Raw genomic sequence first — 13,276 nt, 5'->3', positions numbered from 1 at the left:
GGCACACCACTCACAAGTGTATGCCCTTTGTGAGAGAGCACAAGGTGTCTTTTTCTTGGGGAACCACCAGGGGGAGTTAATCTTTCTGCTCAGGACAGAGGGCAGCTTGGTGATGATAAATCCTTTTAGCTTGTATCTGGATGTACTGTTCACTTAGGAAAGAAACACCTCATTGATAAGAATATTCTTCTAGACTTTCAACAGAGTTGTCATTTGACCAACATTATTTATACACAAGGCTCTACATCATAACTCTGGTGAAGGTTTGCATTGCTGGGTTTTCTAGAATAATAAAGAAAACCTCCTGATTTCTCTCTTGAGTAGATGTTTTAACTTTTTAGTAATGAGGGGAGTGGAGCTCATTTCTATGAACAATGTTGAATAAACCCAAGAATATACAGCTCAAATGATGTAGAGCTCATGACCAACATATATATATTCCAGAGTTCTATTATATAATTGACACACTATTTAGTGGTTACTTGTGCAATTCATTGGCTTTTTGTCTAAATTAAGTTCTTAAGGCTTTTTTAATCATGGAGTTTTTCCTTCTTTTTCCCCCAGAAAGAACTAGAGAAACAGAAGAGAATCAAGAGAAATCAAGAGTTGGAAGCAGTAGCCAAAGATCATTATGAAAAGGTCTTGCTAAGGAAAAAAGGCCTGGAGCCCTGGAAGAGACTGAGAATGCAAAGCAAGCAAAGCACTGAGGTGTGCCATCGTGGTATCAACCCCCAAATTAGAAAGTAGGCCTTTCACGGACAGCACGAACACCATGAAAGTCAGGCTTTAGGGTGGAGGGAATGTAGTGCTTTTAAAAGCCAGAAAGAGAACTGCCTTGAGGATGTGTATTTCTCTGTTGTGAATAACAGTGTAGATTTGGCTATCTAAATACTTGTAATTTAGCAGGTTTTGGAAATTAGAATGATTTTATTAGAGATCACCACTACAGAAGGAATAGAGGTAACTCTCAATTTTAGCATGGTTTACAACTGAGAGAAATAAGGGTGGCTGGGTCTCTGCCACAGACAACCCCAAAATCTCAGTGCATTGCAACTCATTCTTATTTCTCAGGAATCTGGAGGCCAGTTGTAGCTTTGGTCCCAGTCTCTCCCCAACCCGAGTCACTGGATCCAGAGCTACTCAGGTTGTGCCTTCCACCTAGCAATTAACTAGCAGATGGACCAAGCCTGTTGTGAACTCTGCTATCCATCATCAGGACCTTGCTCTGGAGTCCTTGACTCCAAGGTCCTTGTGATCTCCATCGGAATAGAGTGTACAGTAGAACATGGGTGAAGTTCATTGCAGAATGAAATGGAGAACACCCATCCACCCCCAGGGTGGGTGTGTAGAGTGACCAAAGAGACTACACTGTCCCAATTCACTCTTTTGTTTTTGTTTGATTTTCGAGGCTGGGTTTCTCTGTGTAGCTTTGAAGCCTGCCCTGGAACTTGCTCTGTAGACCAGGCTGGCCTCGAATTCATAGAGATCCACCTGCCTCTGCCTCCCAAGTGCTGGGATTAAAGGCGTGCGCCACCACTGCCCAGCCCCACTTCACATTTTAAGGCAGAATTCTATTTCTAAAGTGTGTAGAAAAGGCAGCTTTTCTTGAGGAACTTGGTCTGTCCAGTTGAGTGACACACCCAGTTGTATGACTCAGCTTCAAGAAGGCAGTGGTATATCTTTGTTCTTTTAGACAGCCTCCAAGTAGATTGTAGTCTTGGAAAGTTAGAAGTTAGGTATCAGGCCTGGTGAGGCGGCTCACTGGTTGAGTGCTTGCTGCTCTTGCAGAGAACCAGAGCTCATTTCCTAGCACCCTTGAGTGCTCTCAACAGGCTGTTTTTTTCAGGCTCCAAGGAATCTAATGCCTTCTTCTGGCCTCTGTGAACCTCTACATATATAGACACATAATGAAAATAAATTTTAGACAACTTTTTTTTATTAGTGACATTCTGGTGCTTTGAAATGTCATGTCTCTTCCCAGGGCAGGGAGTATATTCAGATCCCATTCTTTTGAGTGGTAATCAGCCCCATAGCTCTAGGTCATGGTTTTGTAAGCTGTGCCTTGTGAGGTAGAAAGTCTATTCCCAGTGTCCTCCAGGCTGCTAATCTACCTGCCAAACACTCCCACCAATATTTCATCAAACAGAACAATCACAAGGTCAGGCTCAAGGTCACTAAGGGATGAAGCTCCATCTACTCCATCGGGAGGTGCTGTGAAATTGCATTGTAAAGAGTACATAATGCTGCTACAGAGAACAGCAAACTGCTCTGCTACAGGGATACCTGAAATCCAACATCAATGAAATGTTTCAATTCCACTGACAAATTTACCCACCACATAAAACAGGGCATTCAAGTTAGTGATCAAGAAGTTCAAAACCAGATGGAATGTTGTTCGGCCTTTAGCTGCCAAGTTTGGTATGTCCCAGAGCTCCCGTGATGGCCGTTCTGGCCAGTAAATATGACTTCCAGGAGATCTGCTTGGATGAAGCATGTTCACAGTGCTGGGTGGTTAGATGAGACCTAGGGAAATGTGTCACTGTCTAGAGAGGTCTACAAAGAGAAGGGTCTTTTTCTTCTGTCAAAGGAACATGACAGTCTCTTTTTCATACATAAAAGCTGAGTTGTGTTTATTTGGGATGAGACTCTCAGCCATTTAAATTGGTGAGACATTAAAATATTCATCATGCTATTTTTGAATCAATGGTTTTGAGGTTTATTGATAATGTCTAAATTTCAATCCTGGTGACAGTTCATTCTACAAAACTAATTGAAAGTATTGGCATTTCCTCAATTAGACAGTGGTTAAGTACATAATAAAGAGCCGTCTGTTATGGAATTGCTGTCCAGGTTCCAGGAGAGCAAACTAAGAGCACTGCCAGCCACCCAGTCTGAAGGTTAGTGGGCATGAAGTGATGTCGTAGAAGCTGCTTATTCCATTTCCATAAGGAGCCAGTGTCTGTGACCTCAGTGAGTCAGCGCTGAAAGAGCATGTATGTGAATCTGCGAGCTCCACAGAACAAGGCCAGTTGCCAGTCTTTTAGACATAGACTATAGGCAACTCAAGATTATTCTTGTCCAGTAACTATCTTAAACCTGCTATATGGTATCATTTCCCTAGTTATGTATGTTTCCTTAAGTGATTTAAAATTTAAGGAATAACTTCCTCTTTTCATTAAAACATTTTCCAGGTAGCAGAAGAACATCACTGTTTGGCACTACAAAGAAAATGCCTGCTCAGTTGGTTCCGGTATAGCCAGGAAACTCTGGCTACGAGGACAGCCCAGGCTGATCAGTTGTATTCCCAACTATTGTGTAGAAGAGTCTTCCAAAGCTGGCTCCAGGTAAGCCACACAGAAAGGACTTGAGTGCATCTCCTTGAGCCATGTGTGATGACACATACCTATGATCTCAGCACTTGGGAAGCTGAGGCAGGAAGACTGCCATGAATTCATGGCTAGTCTAGAGAGTATATAGTGAGACCTTGCCTCAGAAAAGCAAAACTAAATACATCTCCCTGCTCAACTCCCCATGAACAACAACAAAAACCTAAATGACCTTCATAATGCCATATTCGTTGGTTTTTCAAAAACATAGAGCCATGAATCCAGTTCATTCCTTTATACTAACTTTGGTTAGTATAAAATCTCAAGCACACGTCATTTTCCCCATAAAGTGGATGTGTTTATATTGTAATGAGTCCTTACTTCAGCTTTTGTTTTTTATAGTCCTTGGTTTTTCTTGTCACACAGTACTTAGGTTGATTTTGGAAACCTCTCCTGTCAACCTTACACCTGACTGTGCTCCTGAATTGCTGTTATTGTTATAGTATGTTGCGGAAGATATTATCTTGACTGCCTTGTTAGCTTTCAGCCTTTTGCATCGTTTATTATTTGGCTGTGTGTGTCTGTTTTGGTTCTTGTCATTTGTTTTTTTTACTTACTCTACTTGTCTGCTGATATTATTTGTCTCACTACACCCACTAGTATGTCAGTGATCTGGAGAAAGAAGCAAGAAAACTCTGTGTCTACTTCCTGCAGAAGAAGTTTTTCAGGGCCTGGCTTACCATGGTCAGGGATCTGAAGACTGAATCCCAGAGAAAACTTGCGATTGCAGCAGAACATTGTGACAGGTAAGGCTTCAAGCTCTCAAGCTCACTGACTACCCAGTTGCCTGTAACACATTCTACTGCTGCACTGTGAAATGATGAGGTGGAGGCTAGGAGAGCTAGGCTCTCCTGACTCACATGGGTGAGAGCATCACAGGAAACCAACTTTAAAATGATGAGGAAGCCTGTCCTATCCACCTACAGGCTGGCAGGGACCAAATGTGAACTTCATGGGACATATCTGAGCAAATATGTTCCTTATTAGTCACCAGGGTTTAATTTTTTTTAATTTTTAGTGTGTGTATATGTGAGTGAGAGAGACAGAGAAAGAGACTATGCAAATGTGAATGTACCACATGCATGCCTGGTGTCCACAGAGGTCAGAAGAGGCATAGGATCCCCTGGAACTGGAGTTAGAGGTGCTTATGAGCCACCATGTGAGTGCTAGAAACCAAACACAGGTCCTCTAAGAGCAACAAGTACCCTTAGCACAGAGTTTTATTTTTAAATTTGACTTCTTAATGTGAAATACACCACAAAATTTTAAAGTGTATAAACCAAATGAAGATAGTAATTTCTAGACACCCGTGTCACCACAACTGAGGTCAAAGTAGAACCTCACTGTCCCATAGGCCCCTTCCTAATCAAAGTCCCTCCTACAGCTAAAGAAATCTACTGATTTGTACAGTGACCATATCCTTGCTCCCCTCCTAAGCATGGAGCCTTCAACACTTCAGTGTAGTTTTTCCTTGGTTTGAATTCTGTGTATAGATGTGGTATTACTAGTTAATGTTTAAAATGCAATTTGGTCTTATTTATGGAAAGATAATGTAGTCTCTCACACAAATATCTTATAAATGAGTAGGCGTTTATTCTCTGACTTTAGAATTTCTCTAAGCATTTGTACAGAAATGTTCCAAGAGTAGATAGGAAAACCCTTTTTGCTGGTCAAGTGTCACTCCTGGGAAGCACAGTTAATGTAGTGGGTATTTGCAGCAATACCTGAGATGGGGATGCTTGTGAGGGGTGGGGTTGCCCTCTCCTCCCCACCTCACAATCAGCTTTGGATGCTTTGTTTTCACTGTGTATATGCACATCTCTTGCATATCTTGTTATACCAGGACATTCACTCCTACCAAAAACTGTTTGTTCTCAATGTATAGTTATTGGAATCAGTGGGCTGGGAACAGACTAACAAGTGTATTATAATTTGGTCTAAATAAAGGTAACTATGTAATAAATGACAGTATTCAGGGGACTTACCTTTGAATAAGTGCATCAGCTTTAGAGGAAGGCTAGGATTCGGTATCTATGTGACTCTGGATTCATAACCTTTTGAGTCTTCCATCATGGGGCCAGCGAGATGGCCTAGTGGGTAAAGGTGCCTGCCACCAAGCCTGATGACCCCAGTTCAATATGTGTCCTCTAACCTCAATACTCACACTGTGGCATGTGCAAACCCACGTACAGACACATAATGCACAATAAATAAATAAATAAATAAATAAATAAATAAATGGAATATAATAAAAGATAATTTTTTAAAAAATCTTTAAAATAAGTAAGAACAGACTTTACCTTCTGGGCTGTTGTGAAGACTGAACAAGGAAACAGTAATGTATTAATGCACTGCTGAGCCTAAATCATAACTGGTGTGATCTGAGTTTTGTGCCACTGTGAATATGACACATTCAGCCTCCTTTCATCTGCCTCAGTTGTCTTCCTCAGCCTGAAGATTAACTTGGAGTTTTCATACAAACCATGTCTTAGGTAATGATCCTGGGGGAGTAATGTCATGATTTCACTTCTAACAAGGGAACAGCACGTACTCCCAAGCAGGCAGCTTACTGGACTCTGCACGGGCTTTTCTTGCTCTAAATCTTGCTCTTGACACACCTCCCTTCTCGTTTTCCTTACTGTCACTTATAAGCTGTAAGGCACAATAGCAAGACAGTGTTCCTTTTCAGGGTTTGAAGTGTGGAATCAGTATGGGAAAACTATGGAATCAACATGAGTCCATGTGTTTGGTATAGAGACACTACTATGACTGGGTCTCTTTCCCATGTTGTTCCTTGTTCCTGGTTGCTCTGCCCCTCAGAGACACAAAGTCCACCTCAACCTAAGGGCAAACACACATTATCTCATCCTTCACGTCATTCAGCTCTGCTCAGATGTCATCCTCTGACCAGCAGTCGGCCTCAGTGTTTCTGTCCATTCTTTTGCTCTCTTTTATTTCCCTAGATCAAGCAGAGATTTCAGGGGGGCAGAATAGGAGGAGCCACAGTGTAAGCATCAAAAAGCCTGGAATATAGTTGGGAGAGGAGCTTTAAATAGCCGGTGAGGGAGGGAGGCAGAGTCAAGTCAAGCCTGGGATGGGCCCTAGTGATGACCACAGGAGTCCTTCAGTGGTGGGCTGAGTAGATACTCTTGGGTGGGACCTTGTTTTTCCAAAACATCAACCAACCAACAGCCGTAAAATTAATGACTGAGGTGCATCCTGGGGCTTCCTTAACTGGCTAAGAGGCCAGAATAAATATCATCACTGCCTCTAGTTTTACAAATAGCCTTGGGAACCTTGTGCTTATGTTCCAACCTATAGCTTGTGACTGACTCCTCACCTTTACTCAAGGCCTGCACTCTTCAGGAGTAGCCACTGCAGTTCACCTGTAATGCCTTTCAACACCTCAGATGCTCCTCACCCTGAGACTGGGCAGTGCCTCTGCTTCTCCACCATTGTCCCTTCCCACAGCTCTGACTAAGGCTAGCTGTTTAACTGGGCAGAGACTATTAGGCCTCACCACAGTATCCCTAGTGCTCAGCTTGTTTAGGTACTGGACAGTCCTTAAAAGGCATGCATGCTTCCCAAATACAGCACTCCGTGTCAACATGTGAACACCCCCACACACCCATCCGAACACCTCCTTTCCAAACTTGGTATTAGCATATCTTTTCTAGATGCTTTCTCTTGTAGTTGGGGGTGCGCTTACCAGTCAAGCTTTAAATTATGTGAGCACTGAGCCCTGGGTGCCCTAAATGAGTGCTTCTGGATACAGTTTTTATCTTGATGGCTGTCTGCCCAAGCCTGTCAGAATTCCTGGTCCTGCTTGGTCAGTGTGCAGGCTGTGACCAGATCAACTGAGAAATACCAAAGCCTGCATTATCAGCTCAGGGTTCTAGGTGCAAATGTCAACTTACTGCAGAATCCCCATCTGTTTTTTTTTTTTTTTTTTTTTTTAAATAGCATTGTATACTGTCAGGATTCCCATTGATTTCCACCTCTCTCTCCCTTTTACTCTTAAAGGAAGATTCTCAGTGTCATGATTCAGGCATGGAAGGCATTTGTAAAGCTTACAAAAGAAGAAAGGGTGAGAGAAGAACGGCGAGGGCAACTCCGTCGGAAGGTTGCCGACATCCTTCCAGACTTCCAGGCGCTGACACCATTGTGACAGCTACGGGCTGCATACCAATAGCTACATGCTTGTCCTCAGGGAAGTCTTTGGGGCCAGGATTTATGCAGGTTATCGCACCCACACACCTACCTGAACCTAGCTTACTTTCTAGAAGCATCACTGACCAGTGGAATTATCCTGGGAATTTGTTCTTCTTTCTTGATCTCTCCTGGGTTGTTAGGCATTTGTTGTAATGTCTATCACAGTGGGTCATCCAAAGGAGCAGTCCAGAGTACCACTGTTTGGTGTATTTTATATATTTTTAGCATAATAAACTCCAAAAAGGACGAGTGTGTGCCTGCCTGGACTTGTGAAGGAAGATGTTTCCTTATCACTTACTGTGAAATGCTGGTAAGTGTGACACTGGATAAAAACAGAGCAGTGAGTACCTAGAAAAGAAGGGATGGGCGGGTCTGTGTTCTTCGACCACAGCATGAGTGACAGGTGCCGGACAGGGCCCATCCCACCCAATGGCAAGTACAATTAAAAGGTACCCTATACAGCTGCAGCAGAGTGCAGCAACTCATCCTGATTTCAGAGCACCTTGATGAGCATGAAGGAAACTCCAAACGCTAATAACAGCTCCAGCAGGGACCATCCAGCCCCTCATCAAAATGCCCAGCCGTGCTCCTGACTGCAGCTTCTAAGTAATCCATCTGCTTTGTCTGCTTGGCCTGGCAACTTACACTGAATTCAAAGAATGTTCTAATATTTGGGATTCTATAGAGATTGATCAAATGTTACCTTCTGTGAACTTTTACACAGAATCATCTGCTAGGAATTTTTTTCATTATAAAACATATCTTTACTGTGACAGATCCAAATAGTCTACAGATGCACACAGTAAAATGAGAACAATCATGGTAACCCAGAACAGCTGAACTGGTAAACTGTCTGAGTGAATGTGCTTGATCCAGAATAGTTCTTAAGCTACCTGGCCGCACTCCATGCCATGACCTTAGTCCTTTTCTCATGCAAGATGTGGAGTGGTGGGCTGAGAGACAAGAGAACACCAGAACTGAACTGCAGCCCAGCCACACCTTTCTCGCAAACAGCATCATACAGTTGCCATCTAAAAACACAAGTGTTTAAGAGCAATGGCCACAAGAAAAATAGGACTAAAATCATATTTAATATCATTCCATCTAAACCACTGTTTATGCTTAATTATAGCCCAGTTAAATATTGGCCATTAACAACTAAAAACAAATCAAAATCATACACAAATATTAATAATAAGCCTGCAGAAAAGGGTGAATTTCTTCAGTAAGCATGTCCTAAATAAGTCATATAAAAATTATCTTAATCTTTGCTTCACCGCAAGCACCAACCAGAAATTGCTTCTTTGGGACACGTATTTGGATGGGGTCATAGTGCCATCTTATAGGCCCTCTGCATGATCAGAGTCTTGATGGGCCATGGCGAAGATGTGGTCTGAAACATGACTGCTAACTAGTGCCTGAATAAACAGTATCTGATCTACAAAACCAGGGAGGAAACGAGGGAGATGAAGTTTAGGGTCAGCGCATAGCCTTGGGATGGGGATGAAGAGATGGTCAGGAGGCCACACAGCTTAGGGTTTTCTTAAGGTGAAACACTTTCAGGACACACCAAGAATCGCTGACAACTGTTTCTGTAAAGAAAGCACTTTATTTTCCTTTTAGACAACTTGTCACAGGACATTATTTTGCACAAATGGCAGTAGTTGGTAAAATCTCCATTTAAAAGGCCTTGTATCTGAGTCTGAGGTGATAGGATGTGGATACAGGTATAAAAAGAGTGCAAACTGTCCAGCCCTCAGCCTCCAGCTTGGCTTGAGGAATCCCACTTCACGCTGTTGGGCCATCCATATTAAATATTGACTACAGAAATTCATTCCTGGGTTTCACTTAGTCTAACATCAGACCCCCAAATTAATCAAATGGCATGGCCCCAAAGCCCTAGCATCATCAAATCACCAGACCCTGGCACCACAACTAGAGCTTGCTGCTCATACATAGCATCTTATCAATGGCTTTTCCTACATAGCATCTTGTCAATGGCTTTTCCTGAAAAAAAAAAAAAAAAAACCCAAAATTTTATTTGTATCATTAGAACAGTTTATCTCTGCCTTTAAAGCTTTGCCTTTTAAATATGAATTTCTAAAGGTGAAAAGTGCCCCAGGAAGGCTCCAGTAACAATAAAATCACAAGCCCAACGTGGGGCAAACAGCATGCTCTGCTCACCGTTCAGCCTGCGGCCCTACAGTGAACTGCTTAGAGCCAGTTCAAGCGTTGCTGACTGACCACCAGCATCTGGACTCAGTTCAGCTGCTTCTTCAGAACAGTTACACAAATCTCAGCAGCCAAGAACATTGCTTCATTTGCTCTTCAGTTAACATGGTTTTCATTCTTGCCCCCATGACCTCTGCACGGTTAATAGGAAACAGTTCACCTGCCAAACTGCTGCCAAGCAAACCAAGTTCCAAGCAGATGCCTCCAGCGCACAATTCACATCCACTACTTGTTTGGAATAAAGTTTCCTTTTTGAAAGGCAGGGTACCAAAATATGGCTAACTGGAAGTGAAGTCATAGAAACCTACTTAGCTAGTTTAAAGAGGTGAGTGAGTGCACAGAGCGTACTTCTTCAACTTCGTGGGTAAAGCTGTGTGTGCATCTACAAGCTTTCACTTTTGTCTACTGAGCTTTATATAAAAAGCTGATGTCCTACCAAAGGAAGTGAGTCTGTCAGGCAGATACCAGTATCACACAGGCTCTTACTGGCATTGTGTTTCCTGGCAGTGGTAGATTCTAGTATACAAAGTTTTCTCTTGCTAAAAATATTAGAAGTCAAGGACTATTGCATAAGAGAAAGTTTATGGCAATCTTCCTTCTAGGCAGATGGCACAGTATACCACAATCAATGCATTCACCAAAGGAAAAGACCACTTGGAGAGCAGGGGTTTGTAATATCCTCAACAACTGTGGCTGAAGAAACAAATAGCACTATCCCCAAAACACACTGAAGGCTTCAGTTTAGCAGCGTTCAGGGTAGCCTGCCAACGAGGTGGTAAGCTTTTGCAAGTTCCTAAGAAACATTTCCACTAATGAAGGAATTTCTCCCTTCCTTCAGTCTTGATCCTCCGTGCTTTTCCCTTGACTCTTTCAGGCAGGCACACTGTTCTTTGCTGGGAATGTACACGATAATGTGGTAGTAACGTAAGGAATCAGGACAGAATGGGACTTTATGAAGCTTGAGAGAGAGGCCAAGAGAGAGAACCTGCTTATCTGAAGTCACATTTCTGGGGAGCACTTGCTCCCATGGTCTAGTGCCTGATGGCTTATCCACACTGGATATTTGGGACAGCCCTTTCACAAAAGCCTGGCTCTTTTTTATTGTAGTTGGTTGGTTAGGTTTTTGGGGTTTTTTTTGTTTGTTTGTTTTTTGTTTTTTTTGTTTTTGTAAGACAGGCCTTCTCTGTGTAGCTCTAGCTATCCTAGAACTCTGTAGACAAGGCTGGCCTTTAACACCAAGATCCACTTGCCTCTGCCTCCCAAGTGCTGAGATTAAAGGCATGCACCACCACCACCTCTGGCAAGGCCTTGACCTTTTAAAGACTCTAGTTAAACCTTTTATCACCTGGAGAATATCAAGGCCTACAACAAAATCCCACAAACAACTGGAGATCATAAGAAAGCTCAAAAGTCCAGGAATATATGCGAAAGATATCCTGGGGCCTAGCAGAGGCTGCTTGTGGCTGACCCCTGGTTTACTATCTCCTAGAAACACGCCCTTAAAAGGCAAATGTGCATTTCCTGTTTCCCCTCTATGAAGCAAGAAGGCCAAGGAAAATTTAAGGTCTCACAAATTGTCTTTGATCTTTGGGATCCCAGAACAGTACAAGTGTAAAAACCAAACCATGAAGAGGGAGTTTTCCCACCTCCAGGGCAGGGCAGAAGGACGGCCCATTCTGTAGAACTCAAGTCTTTCCTAAGCCACAGTTGGGAGACACAAGGGAACAATTCAGTATTGGGAAGAGCTAGAAAGCAGTAATGAGTACACTATTGGAAAGCCATGTACCCTGTTCTCCTCTCCTAGACACACTTCAGTAGGGAGGTGAACGAGAAGGCTGAAAGATCCACAAAACAAGGATCTTCTTACAGGTTTACCTTTCCCCTGTAAGCCACCAATCAGTTATCCAAACCTAAGCTTCAGGACTGGAGACATGACTCAGCAGTTAAGAACACATGCTGCTCTTCCAGAGTACCCAAGTTCAGTTCTCAGCACTCATGGCAGGTGGCTCATGGATGCCTGTAACTCCAGCTCCATGGAGCTCTTCTGGCCTCCACATACAAACACACGCACATGCACACTTACACACATACACACATAAATAAAAAGAAGAAACAAGCTTCTTCATTCCAATGAGCCACAGAGCTGACAAGGAGTTCCCCCATCCACATGAGGGGTACTGACCCTTGAGTGGCAAACTCTGAGAATGGCAGTGGTCATTCCTAATTGTCTCAGTGACAGGTTTCAGTGTAACGTTCATCATCACGTCACATGTGCACTGCTGCAGAAGATAAGGGAGACTACAAGTACTGACTACAGTTTCTATAAATGTTAAGCAGCAGCTAGACGTTCAGAGTTGGCTACATACCTGGCATTCAAGAGACATGAAAACTACCAATTTCTGCCCACATATGCTGTCTGACATTACTACCATCTCTCTTACCTAAAACCCACACAGAAATTAGTTGCATCCTAGCCAACTTTCATTCTAAATGAACATTTGACTCTAGGCCAGGGACAGGCGTGGCTGAAGAGACTGCAAATACCCCCAGGCGCTCTCTGGCCAACCCCAGTAGAATATGGAGTTTATTGTTGGTTAAACAATACATCCCTGGGGGAGAGCAATGACAAAACTGTATGAAAATGTGGCACCTGTCTTCAGGAGAGCCCTGGCTAATGGCAAGTCTAAGGGTGGCACTTGGTGCAAAGGGCAGGCAGGACTAACTGCAGAGGGTGTGGTATTTCCTCTCAATGCTTGGGAGCAGGCACAAGACTTGGGGAAATACAGCACTGTTTCCCCTCTATGATGCAAGAAGGCCAAGGTAAAGTCTCACAAATTATCTTTGATCTTTGGGATCCCAGAACAGTGCATGTGTAAAAACCAAACCATCAAGAGGGAGTTTTCCTTCTATGAATCTCCCACCTTCAGGGCAGGGCAGAAAGACGGCCCATTCTGCAGAACTACATAGTCTTTCCTAAGCCTCAGTTGAGAGACACAAGGGAACAATTCAGTATTGGGAAGAGCTAGAAAGCAGTAATGAGTACACTATTGGAAAGCCATGTACCCTGTTCTTCTCTCCTAGACACACTTGAGTAGGGAGGTGAACGAGAAGCAAAGTGGATGTGGAGAGGTGTCAGTCACCCAGAGAGTTCATGCCAGACGCATGTTCCCATTTTGTGCTAGAAACCTACAGCACTAGAAATACATGAACAATAATAAAAAATCAAGCCCTTGATATTACTCCCTAGCCAGGAAAGAGGGTAAAACGTTCTCATAGGACAGTCTCCTCCCCTTCCAGCCACCATCACACACCAGTGTGTTAGCACCTCACCAGGTGAAATGTGGAAGGAGGAAGAACAAACATTAATGTTAGGATCATAATAAATCTAAAATGATACGTTAACAAATAAATAGTTGTCACTTAAATTTCTGCCCACTATACACTGC

General features: G+C 43.1%; 1 protein-coding gene across 2 annotated transcripts in view; it reads left to right on the top strand.

Moving 5' to 3' along the window:
* Ccdc191 (coiled-coil domain containing 191) overlaps nt 1–7,844 on the top strand; it is a 68,150-nt gene extending 60,306 nt beyond the window's left edge. For both annotated transcript variants that reach the window (XM_027412648.2, XM_035444544.1), the window contains exons 14-17: nt 565–708; nt 3,192–3,344; nt 3,987–4,132; nt 7,410–7,844. In XM_027412648.2, the coding sequence (XP_027268449.1) occupies nt 565–708; nt 3,192–3,344; nt 3,987–4,132; nt 7,410–7,554 (588 nt within the window). In that variant the 3' untranslated portion in view covers nt 7,555–7,844. The remainder of the gene's footprint in view (nt 1–564; nt 709–3,191; nt 3,345–3,986; nt 4,133–7,409) is intronic.
* Nucleotides 7,845–13,276: the final 5,432 nt, after the last annotated feature.

The sequence above is a fragment of the Cricetulus griseus genome, chromosome 4 (genome assembly GCF_003668045.3).
Source record: "Cricetulus griseus strain 17A/GY chromosome 4, alternate assembly CriGri-PICRH-1.0, whole genome shotgun sequence".
Taxonomy (NCBI): domain Eukaryota; kingdom Metazoa; phylum Chordata; class Mammalia; order Rodentia; family Cricetidae; genus Cricetulus; species Cricetulus griseus.
Note: the sequence above shows the minus strand (reverse complement) of the source record. Positions and strands in the feature narration are given on the sequence as shown.